Consider the following 18570-nt stretch of genomic DNA (forward strand, 5'->3'; position numbering starts at 1 on the left):
TCTTGCAGACGTGGATGAATGCCAGCCAAGCCGATGCCACCCCGATGCTTTCTGCTACAACACGCCAGGGTCCTTCACGTGCCAGTGCAAACCTGGTTACCAAGGAGATGGCTTCCATTGTGTGCCTGCAGGTGAGGTGTTGGGGTGTTTGGAGTAGATAAATCATTGCTGTCTATATCCATGAGTACTGAGTCCATAGCCCTGGGAGAGAAGACAAGGTGGGTATGTGGGAGGCTCGTGGAGAGCTGAGGTGGGTGATTGAGCAATGCAGTTTTATACTGCACAATTCCAGGGGTACCACATCTAGATCAGAAGAGTAAGAACTAATCTGTATTATTCAGGGTTCTCCAGAGAAGTGGATCTAATGAACATGTGTGTGTAGAGAGAGAGAGAAATGTATTTATTTACATATAAAGAGATTTATTAGAAGGAATTGACCCACACACAGTTATAGAGGTCCATTAGTCGCAAGTACTATAGTCAGCAGGCTGGAGACCCAGGAATAGCCAGTGTTTCTGTTCAAGTCCAAAGGCAGTAAAAACTCATGTTCCATTCATAGGTCATCAAGAAGGGAGAATTCTTTTTTATTTGGGGAAGGGTCCACATTTGTGTTCAATTCTGGCTTTCAACTGATTGGATGAGGCCCACCCACGTAAGGGAGGGCTATCTGCTTTACCTAGTTCATGGAGTGAAAGATGAGTCTCAGGCCAAAACACCCTCACATAAACCACCCAGAATAATGTTTGACCAAATATCTGGGCATTCTGTGGCCCAACTGAGTTGACACCTAGAATTAACCATCACAGGTTCTGAAGAGTCATGGGGAATAGAGCTGGGGTGGGGGTAAGGGAGGTGAGGGCCACCAGTTATGGGGAGAGGCAGGCTGAGGACTCTTCAGAATTGTCTGTACTACCTCTTATACCTGGACTGTGCAGCTTCTAAAGTTGCCTACTGACCTGAGACTTTTCGTTAGATCATAAGGATAATGATGGCCCTAGTTCTGTACCTGGAATGATCCTGGAACTCAATAAATGCTTTTGAATGAATACATATAATTGGCTGCCTTTTGTGTGGAGCCTACTATGTGCTAGGTGCTTTATCTACTGTTTCATATAATGTTCATAATCATCTCTTTAAGTAGTAGTATTATTTCTATTTATATAAAAGATGCTAAAACATAAAGAAATAAAAGCACAATCAAGATCCCAGAGGTAGTAAGTGCTAGAACTAAGATTCAAACTAAGACTAAACTCTGCCCAATGGACTCTAACCCGAATTCAGTTCCCCAAACCACATGGTAACCTGTCATGAGATTAAGGATACATTTGATGCCTCTGACTGGAGTTAACCAGTTGTGTTGGTATTTACTTTAATTGTTGCTGCTGTTGATGGTCAAATTTATTTATCAATGTTTCAATAAGAAATACGTGGAACTTTCCACATAACCACTTTTTTGAGTGATTAAGAACTATTTCAATGTCTGTCTCCTCCACTAGCCTTGAATGCCTTGAGCATAGGTCCCTTGGATTTTATTTTCATGTTTCCAGTGTCCAGCAGAATTACGTGGTCCATGGTGGGGCTCATAGTTCTTTATAGTTATCAAGGAAATAAATGACTGCATTAGTTTCCATTCCTACTGTGGTATATACAAGTATTTATTTATTCATACTCTCAGCAGGACTGGTGTGACTGGTTTTTAGGATAGTTGAGCATCTAAAATGAGAAAAATATTAAATTAAGTTTAAATTTTGGTACATAATACTACATATTGCTGGTCTAAATTGTTTTCTTCTGCTTACGACAGAGGTCAATAAACTATGACTCACAGGTCAAATCTGGCCCACTGCCTGTGTTTTTGCAAATAATGTTTTATTGGAACACTCAGACTCTTTAGTTTATGAATAGTCTACAACTGCTTTCATTCCCCAAAGGCAGAGTTCAGTAGCTGTGGCAGAGCCTTTAAGGCCTGCAAAGCCTGAAATATTTACTACCTGGCCCTTGACAGAAAAAATTTACCAACCCCCAGCCTAGATGAACCCAGGCAGCATCAACCTTTTGTGCCTGAAATTAATTAAAACATTCCAGCAACTATTAAAAATGACTAAGTCATTATATCCTTAGGCTTTCTTCACATCTCCAGTTCAAAAGAAAGTAGATGTTTCATTTTTTTCTTTTTGTTTTTTTAACCCAACTCCTTGCCCCCCTTGGCTCTGTTGACTACACAGAAACAAATCCAGACCTGTAGCCTGGGATAAAAAAGCGGGACAAGGATAAAACCAATTAGAGTTCTTTGCTAGGATTATTTTGGTATTTAATACTGTTTTCTTAAGAAACTCATCATCTATTTATATGCTCAAGAGAGAATGTACTTTAGAAATATGCATGTCTCCATCAAGTATTGTTTATAAGAGAAAAAAAATCTAAGAGACTACCAACAGGAGGAATGGACAAATGAGTTTGGGTACAATTCATACCATGAAATAATACATAGCAGTAGTTGAAATGAATGAACTAAAGGGAGTTCCCTAGTGGTCCAGTGGTTAGGAGTGTGCACTTGGACTGCCATGGGCCTGGGTTCAGTCCCTGGTCCGGGAACTAGGATCCTGCAAGCCATACAGTGTGGCCCCGAAAATTAATTAATTAAATGAATGAACTAGAGTTAATGAATAAATCTTGACAGTCTATTGGGCAAAAAATGTAGTCATACAAAGCTCTCACTTTTCGAGATGGCCCACACTCAGTATGTGTCTCTCTCTTGATAAATTTATTTCTTACCTATTAAAAAAATAGTCACAAAAGGATATAGACAGTGTGATCACATTTATATGAAATATAAGTCTATATGAAAAGAAGCCTGCATACGTATATACATATACGATGAAATGATAAGCTGCACGCATGAGAATGAGAAACTAAAACCTCAGGATAAAGGTTACCTTCTATGACTGGAGAGGAAATTGGGGTTAGGGAGCCTTGCTGCATTTCTGTTTCTAATGTATTTCCAGTTGGAATAGGAACACTGAGGTTTTCACCATTTTTTTTTAAATTTTATATGATTAAATACCTAATGAAATATTGACAAAAAGATTAAGTATAGTATCATTCAAACTCCTATTGCCAAACATAATGAAGTGTAGGGATTAGACATTCAGCATTTTTTGGTACCTACTCTATACAGAGGGGGTTGATTTTTTTAAAAAAAACTAGCTTTAGAGGTTAGTCAGTTACAGACATGGCTATTGCAGTATCAACCAACGATAAGCAAAACAGAAAAAAATGGTGATTTGTTCTCTGCTGTTCTTCTGCACTCTTTGCCCAAAATACGTGTGTGGATTGTGAAATTAGCTTAGTGGGTTGTTATTACCATTTTCATTTAAATGGAATGGAATGAAATAGAAAACAATAATCAAGCAAATAGAGTATGCAGAGTATGTGCAGTACGAATAAGTCTTGTCTCATGAAGTGATAGTTGTATATCCTTGTCTAGTGCATGACTGAGTTGTGTGCACATGTGTATGTGTGTAAGTGTGTGTATGTGTATGTGTCCTGAATTGCAGAGTGGAATGCATTTCTATGGATCATGGTCAGGAAGTTTGAAAACTGCCATATTAGTTATCTATTTCTCTGAAACAAATTATCCTCCAGAGTTAGCAGCTTAAAACAGTAAATGTATATTACCTCACAGTTTCTGTGGGTCAAGAATTTAGGAGCATAGCTTGTTTTTCTATCTAGTTCCCTCTGCCATCCCTTTCTTATCCTTTAAGTTTATCTATTGAAGGACCTCCTGTCATTCTCTTTGTCCTCAGTTTGAGAAAAGTCATCCCAGACTCCCTGCTGTTCCCCAGATAAGTATATCCTAAATGCTTCCTCCCTCAAGCAAATAAAGAGATGAGTAAAGAGAGGAAAGAGTAGAGATGAGTAAAGAGTAAGGAGAATCTTGCCTCAGTTACCATTTTATCAGCCAGAAGCCAGGACGGGATATGTGTCTTTACCATCCCACCCCTACCCCACCCATAGTGGGACCCTCCCCGTGTGGGCCTGGAGGGGCCACTGTGGGCCATGTTGAGAAGCCATTCCCAGGAACACAGTGAGATCATAAACACAGCTTCCATAAACACACTTTTTGTTTTTGTTTGTTAAGTTCTGTTTCCTGAGGCACCACTGAGGTCTCTTCCCCACTGTTATGTAAGTTCAAGATATAGCACTTCAAAGTTCCACTGGAAATTCTAGATCACTGGAGATTTCGTGTATTGGCTCACAGTCCTGTCAGCCACAGAAAAGAGAGGTACCCCTACTCTGTTAAAAGTTTGGTTTTGTTGACAGTACACAGAACACCAGGCGTGTTTTCTGATTGGAAAGGCAGCACCATATATAGATGTTGACGGAGAACAAGTCTGTGGGCCACAGATAATTTTGGTGAGTGTGTTAAGCTAGTGTGTGTGTGTGTGTGTGTGTGTGTGTGTGTGTGTGTGTGTGTGTGTGTGTGTGAACACGTTCAGTGTGCGGGGGCTGCCCTGGGCACTGGGCATGTGTGTGCAGAGGGCCTGGGCCTGAGCTGGGGATCCAGAGACCTGGATTCTAGCTTGAGCTAAACCATTTGCTAGTGCCGTGGCCTGGGGGAGCCAATCCAAACTTCAATTCTCTCATTTGACATAAAAGCCATAGTTGCCTGTTGCACAGGATTATAGTGAGAATTAAGTGAACCCTGTATGAACGGAGACAGCTGGTACAGAAACTAAAACCCTGTACAAATGTGAGATACTGAGGTATAAGCAAGCCCTACACCTAAGAGTGAGCAAGACCATTTTTATTATCAACCGGATGACTTATTTGTATCTTTGTTCGGCTCTTCCTACATCAAATACTTTTTGTTTGTTTTTCTTTTTTTTAACTGAGGTATGGTGAAGGACAGGGAAGCCTGGTGTACTGCAGTCCATGGGGTCGCAAAGAGTTGGACGCGACTGAGTGACTGAACAAAAATAGTTGATTTACAGTGTTGTGATAATCTCTGCTGTACAGTGAGGTGGCTCAGTTACACACATACGGACATTCTTTTTTTTAATATTCTTTACCTTTCTGGTTTGTCACAGAATATTGAATATAGCTCGCTGTGCTGTACAGTAGGACCTTGTTTTTTTTTTTTTTTTGGTTTTTGGGAACAAAAGAGCAGACCCAGATGCCCCTTGCCAGGCTCAACACACAATTTTCTGGTGGGCTCACTGCTTCTAATCAAGGGGGCAGCCACATCCAGCAGGCTGACGTGAGAACTGGCAATGCAGATAAAGACACTTGAAACATTCACTGGCAGCACACACCGAATGTCACTTTGAAGGCCTGGTGACGATATAGTCACAGATGAACACTGGAGTGCAGGACTTAAAATTCCAGCCGTGCACATTGTCTCATCACATTCCACTCTTGTCTCAAATAATACCAGGGGATTGGTTACTCCTGACATCACTGGTTGACCAGCATTGCTGACAAGAGCAGAAGTGGTGGAACTAAGGAACAAAAACACTTTTCAGATGTGAAATTCTATGAAATATGTAATGTATTATTATCTATTCTATTATTACTATTTATATAGAATTAACACAGTAATATATTAATACACGAGTATTTATATAAGATTTCTCCCTAATGTAACTAGCAATGACCTAGAGCCAGGGTTGAAAGCTACATCCCCCACAGGCCAAATGTGGCCCATCGTTTGTGTCTGTTAATGAAGTTTTATTGAAACACATTCATTTATGTATTAAACTTGGATGCTTTCATGCCACATCCATAGAATTGAATTGTGACAGAGATCATACGGCCCACAAAACCCAAAATATATTACTCTCTACTCCTTAGCAGAAAAAGTCAGTAGAGGCCTGCCCTGCATTGTATAACCATAGTCTTCCAATAAAGATTAAAATAAAAAAGCACTTCACCACACCTTTGCTCTCCAAGCCCTACAGAGAGGATATTTTGGGAATTCCTTGATGGTCCAATGGCTAGGACTCCATAGTTTCACTGCCAAGGACTCGGCTTTGATCCCTGGTTGGAGAACGAAGATTCTGCAAGCCATGTGGGGCAGCCAAGAAAAAAAGAAAGGGTGTCTTGTATGTATCTTCTGTGTCCTAGGCTCTCCTGTCAAGCAATGACTCACTGGATTGTCACTGTGTGTGTGCTTGTTCCCTTCCCTCCAGACTATGAGCTCCTTGAGGGCAGGACCTGGGGGTTATTCCCATGTGCATCCTGACTCCAGCCCAGGAAGAGCTTCCCAAGTTAAGGCTAAGGGGATGCAGTCACTCGCTGTCTTCTCAGAGCCTAAAATCTGCTCAGGGAGACAGACGAGGAACAGCCTCTGAATCTCAGCATCAGAGTGACGAGAACCCAGAGCATCCTAGGAACTCTTGGAGGGCCTGAGAAGCCTTCCTGGGGGGAGCACATGCCTGAGCTGATTCTTATAGGATTCACCGAGGAGGAGGAGGGGGAGCCACACAATAAATGAATGAATGGATGAATGAGGGAATGGAAAGGCCTGCAAAAGAAGGGCAGCTGACATGGTTCAGTTTGGCTGAAGTGTGGCTCTCAGCTGTGTCTGGGCATCTCTATATGGAAGATGCTGCACAGGCCATGGTGATGCTGACCTGTCTGGATGCTGCCGTGGCTAGGCTCTACTCAGTGTGGAAGCAGCTTTTGTTGTTGTTGTTCAGTTGCTTAGTCATGTCTGACTCTTTGTGACCCCATGTACTGCAGCACGCCAGGCTCCTCTGTCCTTCACTATCTCCCGGAGTTTGCTCAAATTCATGTCCATTGAGTCAGTGATGCCATCCAACCATCTCATTCTCTGGTGCCCCCTTCTCCTTTTGCCTTCAGTCTTTCCCAGCATCAGGGTTTTTTCAAATGAGCTGGCTCTTCGTATCAGGTGGCCAAAGTATTGGAGCTTCAGCTCAGCATCAGTTCTTCCAATGAATATTCAGAGTTGATTTCCTTTAGGATTGACTGGTTTGATCTCCTTGCTGTCCAGGGGATTCTCAAGAGTCTTCTCCAGTACCACAGTTCAAAAGCATCAATTCTTTGGCACTCAGCCCTCATTATGGTCCAACTGTCATATTCATACATGACTACTGTAAAAACTATAGCTTTGACTATATGGATCTTTATTGACAAAGTGATGTCTCTGCTTTTTAATATGCTCTCTGGGTTTGTCATAGCTTTCCTTCCAAGGGGCAAACATCTTTTAATTTCATGGCTGCAGTAACCATCCACAGTGATTTTGGAGCTCCCCAAAATAAAATCTATCACTGCTTCCACTTTTTCCCCTTCTATTTGCCTTGAAGTGATGGGAGTGGTGCACACTTGAGAACTGTTGATTCTAGAATATAGCATCTCATCAGCAATTCCCCAAAGATGGAGTGGTATTTCCCAGCCTTGTGATATGAGTTGTACAGTTGAAAGGCCATATTTCATGCCAAACACTAGCCCATGATTAAAAGGAAACACACATATGCTAGTAAATGTACCCTATGGTCACCCATATCTTTAACTTGGACTCAGTGTGGGTAATCAAAAAGCTGGTGATGACAAAAAGAACACATTTAAGAAAAACTTAAAAGTTTCTTAAAACAAATGTCAGTGCTGTCCATAAAGTAATGAACAGTCAACAAAATGGTGTAGATATGCAATAGAATATTATTCAGCTATGAATAAAAAACTAAGTACTGTTACATGGCTACAGTGTGGATGAACCTTGAAAACATCCTGCTGAGTGAAAGCAGCTAGACCCAAAAGGTCACATATTGTAAGATTCCATTTACGAGAACGAACCAAAATAGGTAAATCCATAGAAACAGAAGCAGACTTGTGGTTGCCAGCGGCTGGAAGGAAGGAGGAAGTGGAGACAACTATTTAATAGATCTGGGATTTCCTTTTGAGGTAAGCAAAATGTGTTGCTACTAGAGGGAGGTGGTGGTCACTCAGCATTGTGACTGCACTAAATTCCCCTGAATTGTTCATTGTAAAATGGTTGATGATATATTATGTCAATTTTGCCTCAGTTTTTCCAAACTGAAAAAAAAAATGGCCTAAAACGGAAAAGAAAATGTAGATATACTCTTCTTGACCATTAAGTCCACTATCTAATAATGATGTTTAAAATTTGTATTTAATAAAACATCTGGGATTAACATATACATACTTCTATATATAAGATAATCAACAAGGGCCTACCATATAGCATAGGGAACTCAACTCAATACACTGCAATAACCTATATGGGAAAAGAATCTTAAAAAGAATGCATGTATGTATATATATAACTGAATCACTTAGCTGTATACCTGAAACTAACACAACGTTGTACATCAACTATACTCCAATATAAAATAAAAATTAAATTTAAAAAAGTTTTAAAAATAAGCTCTAAGGATATATTGCACAACACAGGGAGTATAGGGCTTTCGAGGTAGCTCAGTGGTAAAGAATCTGCCTGCCAAGAAGGATATTCAAGTTCGATCCCTGGGCCAGGAAGATCCCCTGGAGGAGGAAATGGCAACCCACTCCAGTATTCTTGCCTGGGAAACCCCATGGACAGAGGACCCTGGTGGGCTATGGTCCATGGTGTTGCAAAGAGTCAGACACAACTGAGTGACTGAACAACAACTGCAACAAGAATAAAATCAATATTTTATAATAACTTTAAAAGGAGTATAATCTATAAAAATTCTGAATCATTGTCATGTACCTGAAACTAATAGAATATTGTAAGTCAACATCCTTCAATAAAGGTGAACAAAAAAATTTTAAAAATTAATAAAACAAAACTGGGCAATGAACAGGCAGCCCCCCAGGTTCCAAGTTGGGTGCGGGGGCTTAAACTGACGACCCTCCTTTTGCCCCTCTCTCTAACAGAAGTGGAGAAAACCCGGTGCCAGCGTGAGCGGGAACACATCCTTGGGACGGTGGACTCCCAGCGGCCCCGGCCCCCTGCGCTCTTCGTCCCCGAGTGTGACGAGCACGGACACTATGCGCCCACCCAGTGCCACGGCAGCACCGGCTACTGCTGGTGTGTGGACCGCGACGGCCGAGAGGTGGAGGGGACCAGGACTAGGCCTGAGATGAGGCCACCATGTAAGTCAGAGAGCAGTGCTGGAGACAGGAAGTCTGGGCATCCACGAGCGTTGCTGGGGACCCTTGTTTGGGGCACAGTTGGTGCTTTCTGCCTGCCCTGAATCCTGACCTGCTCCACTGACTCGAAGCCTGTCCCCTCCCTTCCTCTCTCCCCTCTGCAGCCCCCTTTTCCATCTCCCCATAACTCACACCCCTCCTCACCATCTCTCTCCCCACTCACTCTCTCCCTCCTCTCACCCTTTTCTTTTCCTTTTCGGTGCAAACCTGTCTTGTGCAAATGATGGGCAGGGCCTGCTGGATAAGACTGCAATCAATAGCAGAGAATGTGTGTGTGTGCTTGGGGCTCCTCAGGGAAAACCTTGCCCTGGGCAGCCTGGCCTTTCAGTGGCTCTGTGCTGGGGCATGGCAGGGATGGGAGAGACCAACCAGAGCCCCTCCTCAGCACCCTGTTACTCAGGCATGGAATTCTTCTCCTTCTGTCACACCGGCCTCCTGCAAGGTTGTGCCTGGACCTTTAGGTACTTGATCCATTTGTAATGATGTCAGGAACCAACAGCCACAAAGGTTTCTGCAAGCTGGCTTTGTGACAGTCTGTGCTGGTAGGCAGGCACCGAGCTGGGGCTGGGACCAGGGCTAGAACCTCAGGGGACAGGGAAACAGAGGCAGGTTAGGGAAAGGAACCCTGAGAAAGAGGCAGACCAAGGACCACAGTGTCCCTGACTGAGGGGGGAGGGGTAGTGGGTTGGCCAGGGAAGGCTTTGCAGGCAATACCACCTGACCCAAGGTTTTGACAGGACCAGAGTCACCTGCACCGGGGAAGTGGGGTTGAGGAGATCTGTGCTCCGGGTATCAGGAGCAGGTTGAGGGGCAGGAAGGAAACCATCAGGAGTTTGTGTCCCATGCCGGGGGAGCAGAGTGGAAGTGAAGACATCAGAGGCTCTGTTCAGGGATCTGGCTTGATCCTGAGGGCAGAGGGGAGCCCAGGAAGGGTTTTGAGCAGGTGCTAATGTGACCAGGTTTCAGTTTTAGAAGAGCTGAGAGAAAGGAATGAGACCATGGCCATGGGGAGGTGGGGGCTGTTGTAGTATTTACAATTAACCCACGTGAGAAATGGTGAGGGTTGACCTGAGGAGCAGGCAGTGTGTTTGGAGGGATAGATTCTAGAGATATTAAAAAGATCCACCAGATTGGTTTATGTCACTGAGTGGGTATAAGTATAACAGGCAAGATGGACCAGAGGAAAGAACTGAAAATGAGCTTGTCCGTGAACTGGTTCCGCCCTCTCACTGCAGAGGTCCATAATGTGTCCACGTGGTGAGTGGCAGGACCAGGTCGGGAACCCAGGTTTCCCAACACTCATCACATGTTCCTTACCCTCAGCACAGGGTGCCTGTCCCCTCCTGGGACATTCTCCTGTCAGGTGAACCAGAGTTTTGCTGGACATGCAGGTCAGCAGGTAGGAGGCAAGGCTGCGTCTAAGGGAGGATCAGCCTCGCCCATCGTTTTGTCCTGGAAAGTCCAGAAGGACTGTGTTCCTACTTGTGGGCCTGAGACCCTCCTGCCCCTATGGGATGGAGTGAGTGGCGCAAGTCCACTCTGATGGACTTGCCTATACTTTCAAGTCCACTGGGCATGAAGATACTTCCCATGGGGGTGTGAGTTCCCTGTGGCCAGGATTTCGGGGTTTCTGCTGTTGCATTGTTTTGGATTGCTGCTACCGCCTGGATGCTCAGCATCCAGAGCAGGGCACCCATAGCCAGGTTAGTTCCATTAAGGGGGAGGCTGAGCCGTTTTTTCCACTTGACGTTTAATGTTATACTCAAGCCCTGTGTCATCTTCATCACAAATGCCCTTTGATGGGCTGCGGTCTTTCTGCTCCTTGTGCTCTCAGGTATTAATAGACACATGTGACTATGCAGTTTATGGTGCTGAGAAGGGGACGTGACCGGGTGTGTGGGTGCACGTGTGTGAGTCCATGCATGTGCCCACACACGTGTATTTGTGCATTCCTGCTGCATACGGGCCTTGCTCAATGCCATCTCCTGCCACCCAGGTCTGAGTACAGTGGCTCCTCCAGTTCACCATGGCCCCCCAGTTCCTACTGCTGTGATCCCCCTGCCTCCCGGGACCCACCTACTCTTCGCCCAGACGGGGAAGATAGAGCGCCTTCCCCTGGAGGGAAGCACCATGACCAAGTCTGAAGCCAAGGCACTGCTTCACGCCCCGGTGAGTGCTGGCAGGGTGTGGTCAGACCAGGGACTGGGACTAGATCCCTGGACCCAGGGCCTCTTCATTCTGTGTGACCCTGGGTGTCCATCTCTAAATGGGACCACTTTATTCCTAAGTCCCCTCCCCTCCCCCCATGAGATCCAAGGGTGGGAACAGACGCGGAATGCCTGCTAGAGACCACTCTGGAATCTGACCCCCAGTGGGGGCATAACCTGCACTTGCTGTATCTTATCTGCGAGCATCTGTCAGTTTAGGTCTCACCATCCCTGCTAAATTCACAAAGTGACTCATCTTTTGGCAGCCACTCCACTCAAGATCCTCATGTCTGCCTGGAGGCAGTAACCAGAGCTTTTCAAAGCTTCAAAGGTGCATTTTGTGAGCTGGGGAACTTTTGTCTGTTAGATAGAGGTCAGACACTTCTCAGAAGCTGTTGTTTTATCTGGGATCCTGACCTTCTGCCAGGAAACCAAACTTAAGACCTGTTGGAGGCTTCTGACTGTGGACTTAAGGGGTGCCAGGACAGTGGTGGGCCATCAGGGTCCTCTAAGGAGGGGAGAAGTAGCAGTGAGTGGTCCCTATCGGGTCTTTGAGATAAAAGTCCAGCAGAAATCCTTGTCGCCCCTCAGTGCTGGTTGCAGAAACTTCTTGAACATTCTGAATAGAAATGTTACTTTCTTCTCGTCTTCCTTCCCCACTCCCCTGTCTCTCACTCCCGTCTCTGCTGCCTGCCCTGTTTTCTCTTCCTGCATCAGTCTCCACATCACAGATGCCACGCACTGCCACACCCCCCCTACTTTTTGACCAAGGTCAAAAAAGTCTGCAAAGTAAAAATGCTTCTTTTTTAAAATTTTATTTTATTGAAGTATAGTTGATTTACAATGCCATGTTAATTTCTGCTGTACAGCAAAGTGACTCAGTTATACACACACACACACACAGACACACACACACACATATATATATATATACATTCTTTTCCATTATGGTTTATCACAGGATATTGAATATAGTTCCCTATGCTATACAGTAGGACCTTGTTGTTTATCCATTCTCTACACAATAGTTTGCATCTACTAATCCCAAACTCCCATTCCTACCCTTCCACACCCCACTGCCCTGGCGACCACAAGTCTGTTCTCTGTCTGAGTCTGTTTCTGTTTCATAGATAAGCTCATTTGTGTCATATTTTAGATTCCACATGTGAGTGATGTCATATGGTATTTGTCTTTCTCTTTCTGGCTTACTAACTTACTAGAGATGGTAATCTTTAGGTCCATCCTTGGTAAAAAATGCTTTTCAAAAGCCTCTTGCACAGTAGCCTTGATTGTTCTTCCCCAGCACAAAGCCCTCTGATGGATTCCCCCTTCTCCCAGAGGGAAAAAAAAGATCAGTTCTTTTCATGGCTGTTGGCTACCTGTCCCAACCCCATTTCCTACAACTGCCCCCTCACTCACTGGCTGCAGCCCTCTGGCCTTCTGGCTGATCCCCAACTCACCACACACATTTGCACCTCAGGGTATTTGCATTTGCTGTCCCCTGCCTGGAGTTTTCTCACTCTAGACACTTGCATGGTTCACATGTACATTGCACGGTTCACGTGTACATTACACAAATTTCTGCTGAACATCACCTCTGGGAGAAGCCTGTCCTGGCTGCCCTGTTCAGACTGCAGCCTCCAGTCACCCTTCTCTGTCTTTCAGCAAGCACTCAGCACTACTCAAGACATTGTATATCAGGGTACATGTTCTATATCTCATGTATCTCTTCCCACCAAGAATAGAGACCTGGATGGACCTAATGTCTGTCGTATAGAGTGAAATAAGTCAGAGAAAAACAAGTATCATATACTAAAGCATGTGTGTGGAATCTAGAAAAATGGTACAGATGAACCTATTTGCAACACAGGAATAGCGACACAGACATAGGGAACGGATGAGGAGACAGGGGTGGGGGTGGGGAGGTGCTGGGTGAGATGAACTGGGAGATTGGGATTGACATGTGCACTCCCATGTGTAAAACAGATAGCTAATGGGAACCTGCTCTCTTGCACAGGGAGCTCAGCTCAGTGCTGTGATGACCTAGAGGGGATGGGTAGTGGAGAGGTCCAGGAGAGAGGAGATAGGTGTATACATATGGCTGATTCACTTTATTGTACAGCAGAAACTAACACAGCATTGTAAAGCAACTATACCCCAATTAAAAAAAAAAGAATATAAGCACACCAAGACCAGAAATTGTCCGTCTATTTCTTGGAGGTATTTGTTTCACAATGGTGTTTCCAGACCCCAAACAGTGCTTGGCACTTGAAAAGTATTTACTGAAGGAATGCAGAAGTGATCTTTATGATTTCCTGTTGCCTCACTGAAGCATAAATCCCTCAAGGGGCAATCATTGTTCCTCTTTTGTATCTACTAGCACACACTCCCAGGTAGTAGGAGTAGGTTAAATTCCATGGGAAAGCCATTTTCCCCCAACACCAAGGGGAGAAGCTTAAATGTCAAATGAGGCTATGAAAAGCAGGAAACTGAGATGTGATCAGTGGAGAGGAAGGTGCTGAAACAACAATATTCACTGTGTCTTTCCTATCTATTATCTATCAATCAATCATTTATCCATTTATGGATACATGTATCTAGCTATCTGTTTTTACCATCTAGTATTTTATTTTAACTGTACCTAATGCCACCATTAAATGGCATTAAATACCACTGCCATCACCATCCATCATCCCAAACTGAAACTCTGGATCCATTCACTAATAACTCCCTCCTCCTCCACCAGTCTTCTGCAACCTCCTTCTACTTTCTATCTCTATGAATTAGCCTGAGCGACTTCACTTTCACTTTTCCCTTTCATGCACTGGAGAAGGAAATGGCAACCCACTCCAGTATTCTTGCCTGGAGAATCCCAGGGATAGCGGAGCCTGGTGGGCTGCCGTCTATGGGGTCACACAGAGTCAGACACGACTGAAGCGACTTAGCAGCAGCAGCAGCAGCAGTAGGGAAACTTCTCTAAGTGGAATCATGCAGTGCTTGCTCTCTTGTAACTAGCTTGCTTCACATAACATAATATCTTCAGATTTCATCCATATTGTGACATGTGTCAGAATTTCCTTCCTTTTTATGACTGAATAATATTCCATCATATGGGTATTTCATATTTTGTTTATCTACGCATCAGTGAAGAAATTGGGCTGCTTCTACTTTTTGGCTTTTGTGAATAATGTTGCTATAAACATGGGTTTACAAACATCTGTTCAAGTCCTTACTTTCACTTCTTTTGGAAATAAACCAGACATGGAATTACATGGTAATTCTATTTTTAATTTTTTGAGGAACTGCCATACTGTTTTCGTTAGCAACTGCACCATTTTCCATTCCCACCACCAGAGCAGAAAAATTCCAAATTTTCCTGCTGCTTTGCTAACTTATTATTTTCTGTTTTTTTAATTGTAGCCATCTAATATGTGTGAAGTGGTATTTTGTGATTTTGATTTTCATTTCTCTAGTTGGTAAAGAATCCACCTACAATGCAGGAGACCCTGGTTCAATTCCTGGGTTGGGAAGATCCCCTTGAGAGGGGATAGGCTACCCACTGCAGTATTATTGCATTTCCCTTGTGGCTCAGCTGGTAAAGAATCCACCTGCAATGCGGGAGACCTGGGTTCGATCCCTGGGTTGGGAAGATCCCCTGGAGAAGGGAAAGGCTACCCACTCCAGTATTCTGGCCTGGAGAATTCCATGGACTGTACAGTCCATGGCGTCGCAAAGAGTTGGACACGACTGAGTGACTTTCACTTCACATTCACAAGGATTAGGGATGTTCAGTTCAGTTCAGTCGCTCAGTCGTGTGCAACATTTTGCGACCCCATAGACTGCAGCCCGCCAGGCTTCCCTGTGCATCACCAACTCCCGGAGCTTACTCAAATAATGTCCATTGAGTTGGTGATGCCATCCAACCATCTCATCCTCTGTCCTTTCCTTCTCTCGCCTTCAATCTTTCCCAGCATCAGGGCCTTTTTCAGTGAGTCAGTTCTTCGTATCATGTGGCCAAAGTATTGGAGTTTCAGCTTCAGCATCAGTCCTTCCAATGAGTATTCAGGACTGATTTCCTTTGGGATGGACTGGTTGGATCTGCTTGCAGTCCAAGGGACTCTCAGTCTCCTCCAACACCACAGTTCAAAAGCATCAATTCTTTGGTGCTCAGCTTTCTTTATAGTCCCAACTCTCACATCCATACATGACTACTGAAAAAACCATAGCTTTGACTAGATGGACCTTTGTTAGTGTCTTTTCATGTGCTCATGGGCCACTTATATATCTTCTTTGGAAAAATATCTATTCATATCCTTTGCCCATTTTGTGGTTGGGTTACTTTGTTGTTGTCACTGAGCTGTAGGAATTCTTTATATATTTTATCAACCCCTCATCAGATACATGATTTGCAAATATTTCCTCACCTTCCATGAGTTGGTTACCTTTTCACTTTGTTGACTGTAACTTTTACTGAACAGAAGTTTTCCATTTTGATAAGATCCAATTTATCTATGTTTTGCTTTTGATGTCATAGCCAAGAAATTATTGCCAAATCCAACATTATGAGGCTTTCAACCACGTTTTCTTCTAAGAGATTTATAGTTTTAATTGTTACATTTGGGTTTCTGATACATTTTGAGCTTCTTTTTGTATATGGTGTAAGGTAAGGGTCTCTGTGTTCTTTATGACCTGCCCTCTGAAGGGGAAGTGTTTGCTGATAACTCTGGTTCTCCCCTAAAACATCTTCCTAGTCTTCCACTTCTGTGGTGTCCAGGGGCCTTACTTTACGTTTCTATATACGTTTTAAAGTGAACTTGTAAGCTTCTACCTTAAAAAAAGGAAAGAAAGAAAAGCCTTCTGGGATTTTGATATAGATAGCATTGGATCTTTAATTCTTAATTAGGGAGAATTGACATCTTAGCAGTATTAAATCCCATGATCCATTAAACTAACATCTCTTCATCTATTTGCATCTTCTTTAATTTTGCTATGTAATGTTGTATAGTATTCAGTCTAAAATATTTTGGTTTTGTTGCTATTATTATCTTAAAATTCTACTTTTTGCTGGTATGTGGAAATATAGTTTTCTGTTGATCTTGGATCCTGCAACCTTGCTAGATTCAATTATTAATGAAAATATTAGTATAGCTTCCCCAGGAGTTTCTACATAAATAATCATATTGTCTTCAAATAGAGTGATTCTACTTCTTCCTTTCCAATATTTATGTCTTTTGTTTCTTTTTTATGATCTTCAGTTTATCAAAGGTTTCTTAGATAATATACAAAAAGCCTTATCCATAAAAGAACAATAAATTGGACTTAACAAAAATTTAAAACTTTTGCTCCCAAAAAACATCACTTAAGAAAATGAAAAAGTGCTATTTGCTGAGAGAAACTGAAGCAGGTTGCTATGCCCTCCTCCAGGGGATCTTCCTGACCCAGGGATCAAACCTGTGTCTCTTACGTCTCCTACATTGGCAGGTGGGTTCTTTACCACTAGCGCCACCTGGGAAGCCCCATACATATACATACTTACACACATGTGACAACAGATTTTTAACTGAAGTTTATAAAGAACTCCTGCCACTCAATAATTTAATTTTAAAAATGGACAAAAGACTTGAAGACACTTCATTTTGAAAGGTATCCAAATGCCTGTAAGCACATGAAACATTCCTACTATCATGAGGCACTAGTACATGGACCACTCTCACCACTGGTCTACACTTACAGGATAAAGTCATCATTGGACTGGCCTTCGACTGTGTGGACAAGATGGTTTACTGGACCGACATCAGTCAGCCTTCCATCGGGAGAGCCAGTCTGCATGGCGGAGAGCCAACCACCATCATTCGACAAGGTGGGCAAGCAAGCATCATTCTTGGTTTTGCTTTTAGGAGCCCACGTGGCTCTTGGGGGAGACAGCAGAGTCGTGCGGTGTATGGTTGCTTGCAGGATATGGTGATTGGAGATGGGCTGGGTTCTTGAGCTCAAACATCACCCTTTCTAGCCTTCTCTGGACAGTCCTCCAAGGACTCATCACTAAATCATGAACATCTTAGATAAGATATGTTGCTGGAATAAAATTAAAACAGGGTAAGTGTCCATGCCTGTCTCTGAAAGCTTATGTAGCCAGTTTTAAGGAATAATAAAGGCTAAACTCAACCATCCAGTTTGGATATATGCGGCTCCCTCTGGCTGCTGAGCCTAGAGTTGATTCTCAGACTGTCTGCCCCATGGGGTGGTGCATTAGGCAAAAAACTCGTAAAGATGGGAGGGTCACAAGCATATTGGCAAAAACTGTCCCTTAGAGGTGAGTCTATTCCCAAGACAGTTTTCAAGTTGAAGGGTTATCACTTCAACCTGTAACCTCATGGTGGGATGGGTCTCCTCTCTTCCATCTCACTCTCACTGGACCTTGCTTATATTGCCAGAGGAGTACAGTAAATCAGGCTGAACTTTTACAGACATTTCTGTTTTTGTTGCATCACTAATGATAAACCACATGACACTTTGGCACAGCCTACCCCTCAACATTTAACCTCAATTCCTTAACTTACAGGTGCCAATTTAAGCCAAGGACTCTATTATTTTAATGCCTACATTCAACAAGTCAAGACTATTTTAAGTGGATATGTTTTATCAAGATTCAAGTCCATTATGATAAAAAGTCCAAGGACCTGTAAAAATTCTCCTCAACTGAAAAGGTCAAATATTGCACATTGCTAAGTCTGTGACTTAACCAGCTGCCTTGCAGATATTTTTCAGTCAAAAGATATTGCCATGCCAATGAAATGTGCTGTGTAAAATCATCTTGTTTTCTCTGCAAAACACTCAAAGGTACATCTTTAAGGATTTCCTGGCTTGGGGGCAAAAGCAAAGATACATCTTTAAAATATTTGAGCCTCTTTGGTATTTGTTTTTGGATTTCCTGGCTTGGGGGCAAAAGCAAAGATACATCTTTAAAATATTTGAGCCTCTTTGGTATTTGTTTTTACTGATGCTTGGGGCTGAGTGTTACTGTTCAGTTGCCAAGTTGTGTCTGACTCTTTACGACCCCATGCACTGCAGCACGCCAGGCCTCCCTGTCCCTCACCATCTCCTGGAGTGTGCTCAAACTCATGTCCATTGAGTCAGTGATGCCATCTATCCATCTCATCCTATCATCCCCTTCTCCTGCCTTCAGTCT

At 43.3% G+C, this 18570-nt stretch overlaps 1 protein-coding gene across 1 annotated transcript in view; it reads left to right on the forward strand.

The window, feature by feature from the left end:
• Positions 1 to 18570, forward strand: part of NID1 (nidogen 1) — an 89958-nt gene that overhangs the window by 60436 nt on the left and 10952 nt on the right. The window contains exons 12-15 of the mRNA XM_081569435.1: positions 9 to 131; positions 8899 to 9117; positions 11171 to 11343; positions 17115 to 17241. Of these exons, the coding sequence (XP_081425561.1) occupies positions 9 to 131; positions 8899 to 9117; positions 11171 to 11343; positions 17115 to 17241 (642 nt within the window). The remainder of the gene's footprint in view (positions 1 to 8; positions 132 to 8898; positions 9118 to 11170; positions 11344 to 17114; positions 17242 to 18570) is intronic.

The sequence above is a fragment of the Giraffa tippelskirchi genome, chromosome 2 (genome assembly GCF_054371585.1).
Source record: "Giraffa tippelskirchi isolate mGirTip1 chromosome 2, T2T-mGirTip1v1.2.pri, whole genome shotgun sequence".
NCBI lineage: Eukaryota > Metazoa > Chordata > Mammalia > Artiodactyla > Giraffidae > Giraffa > Giraffa tippelskirchi.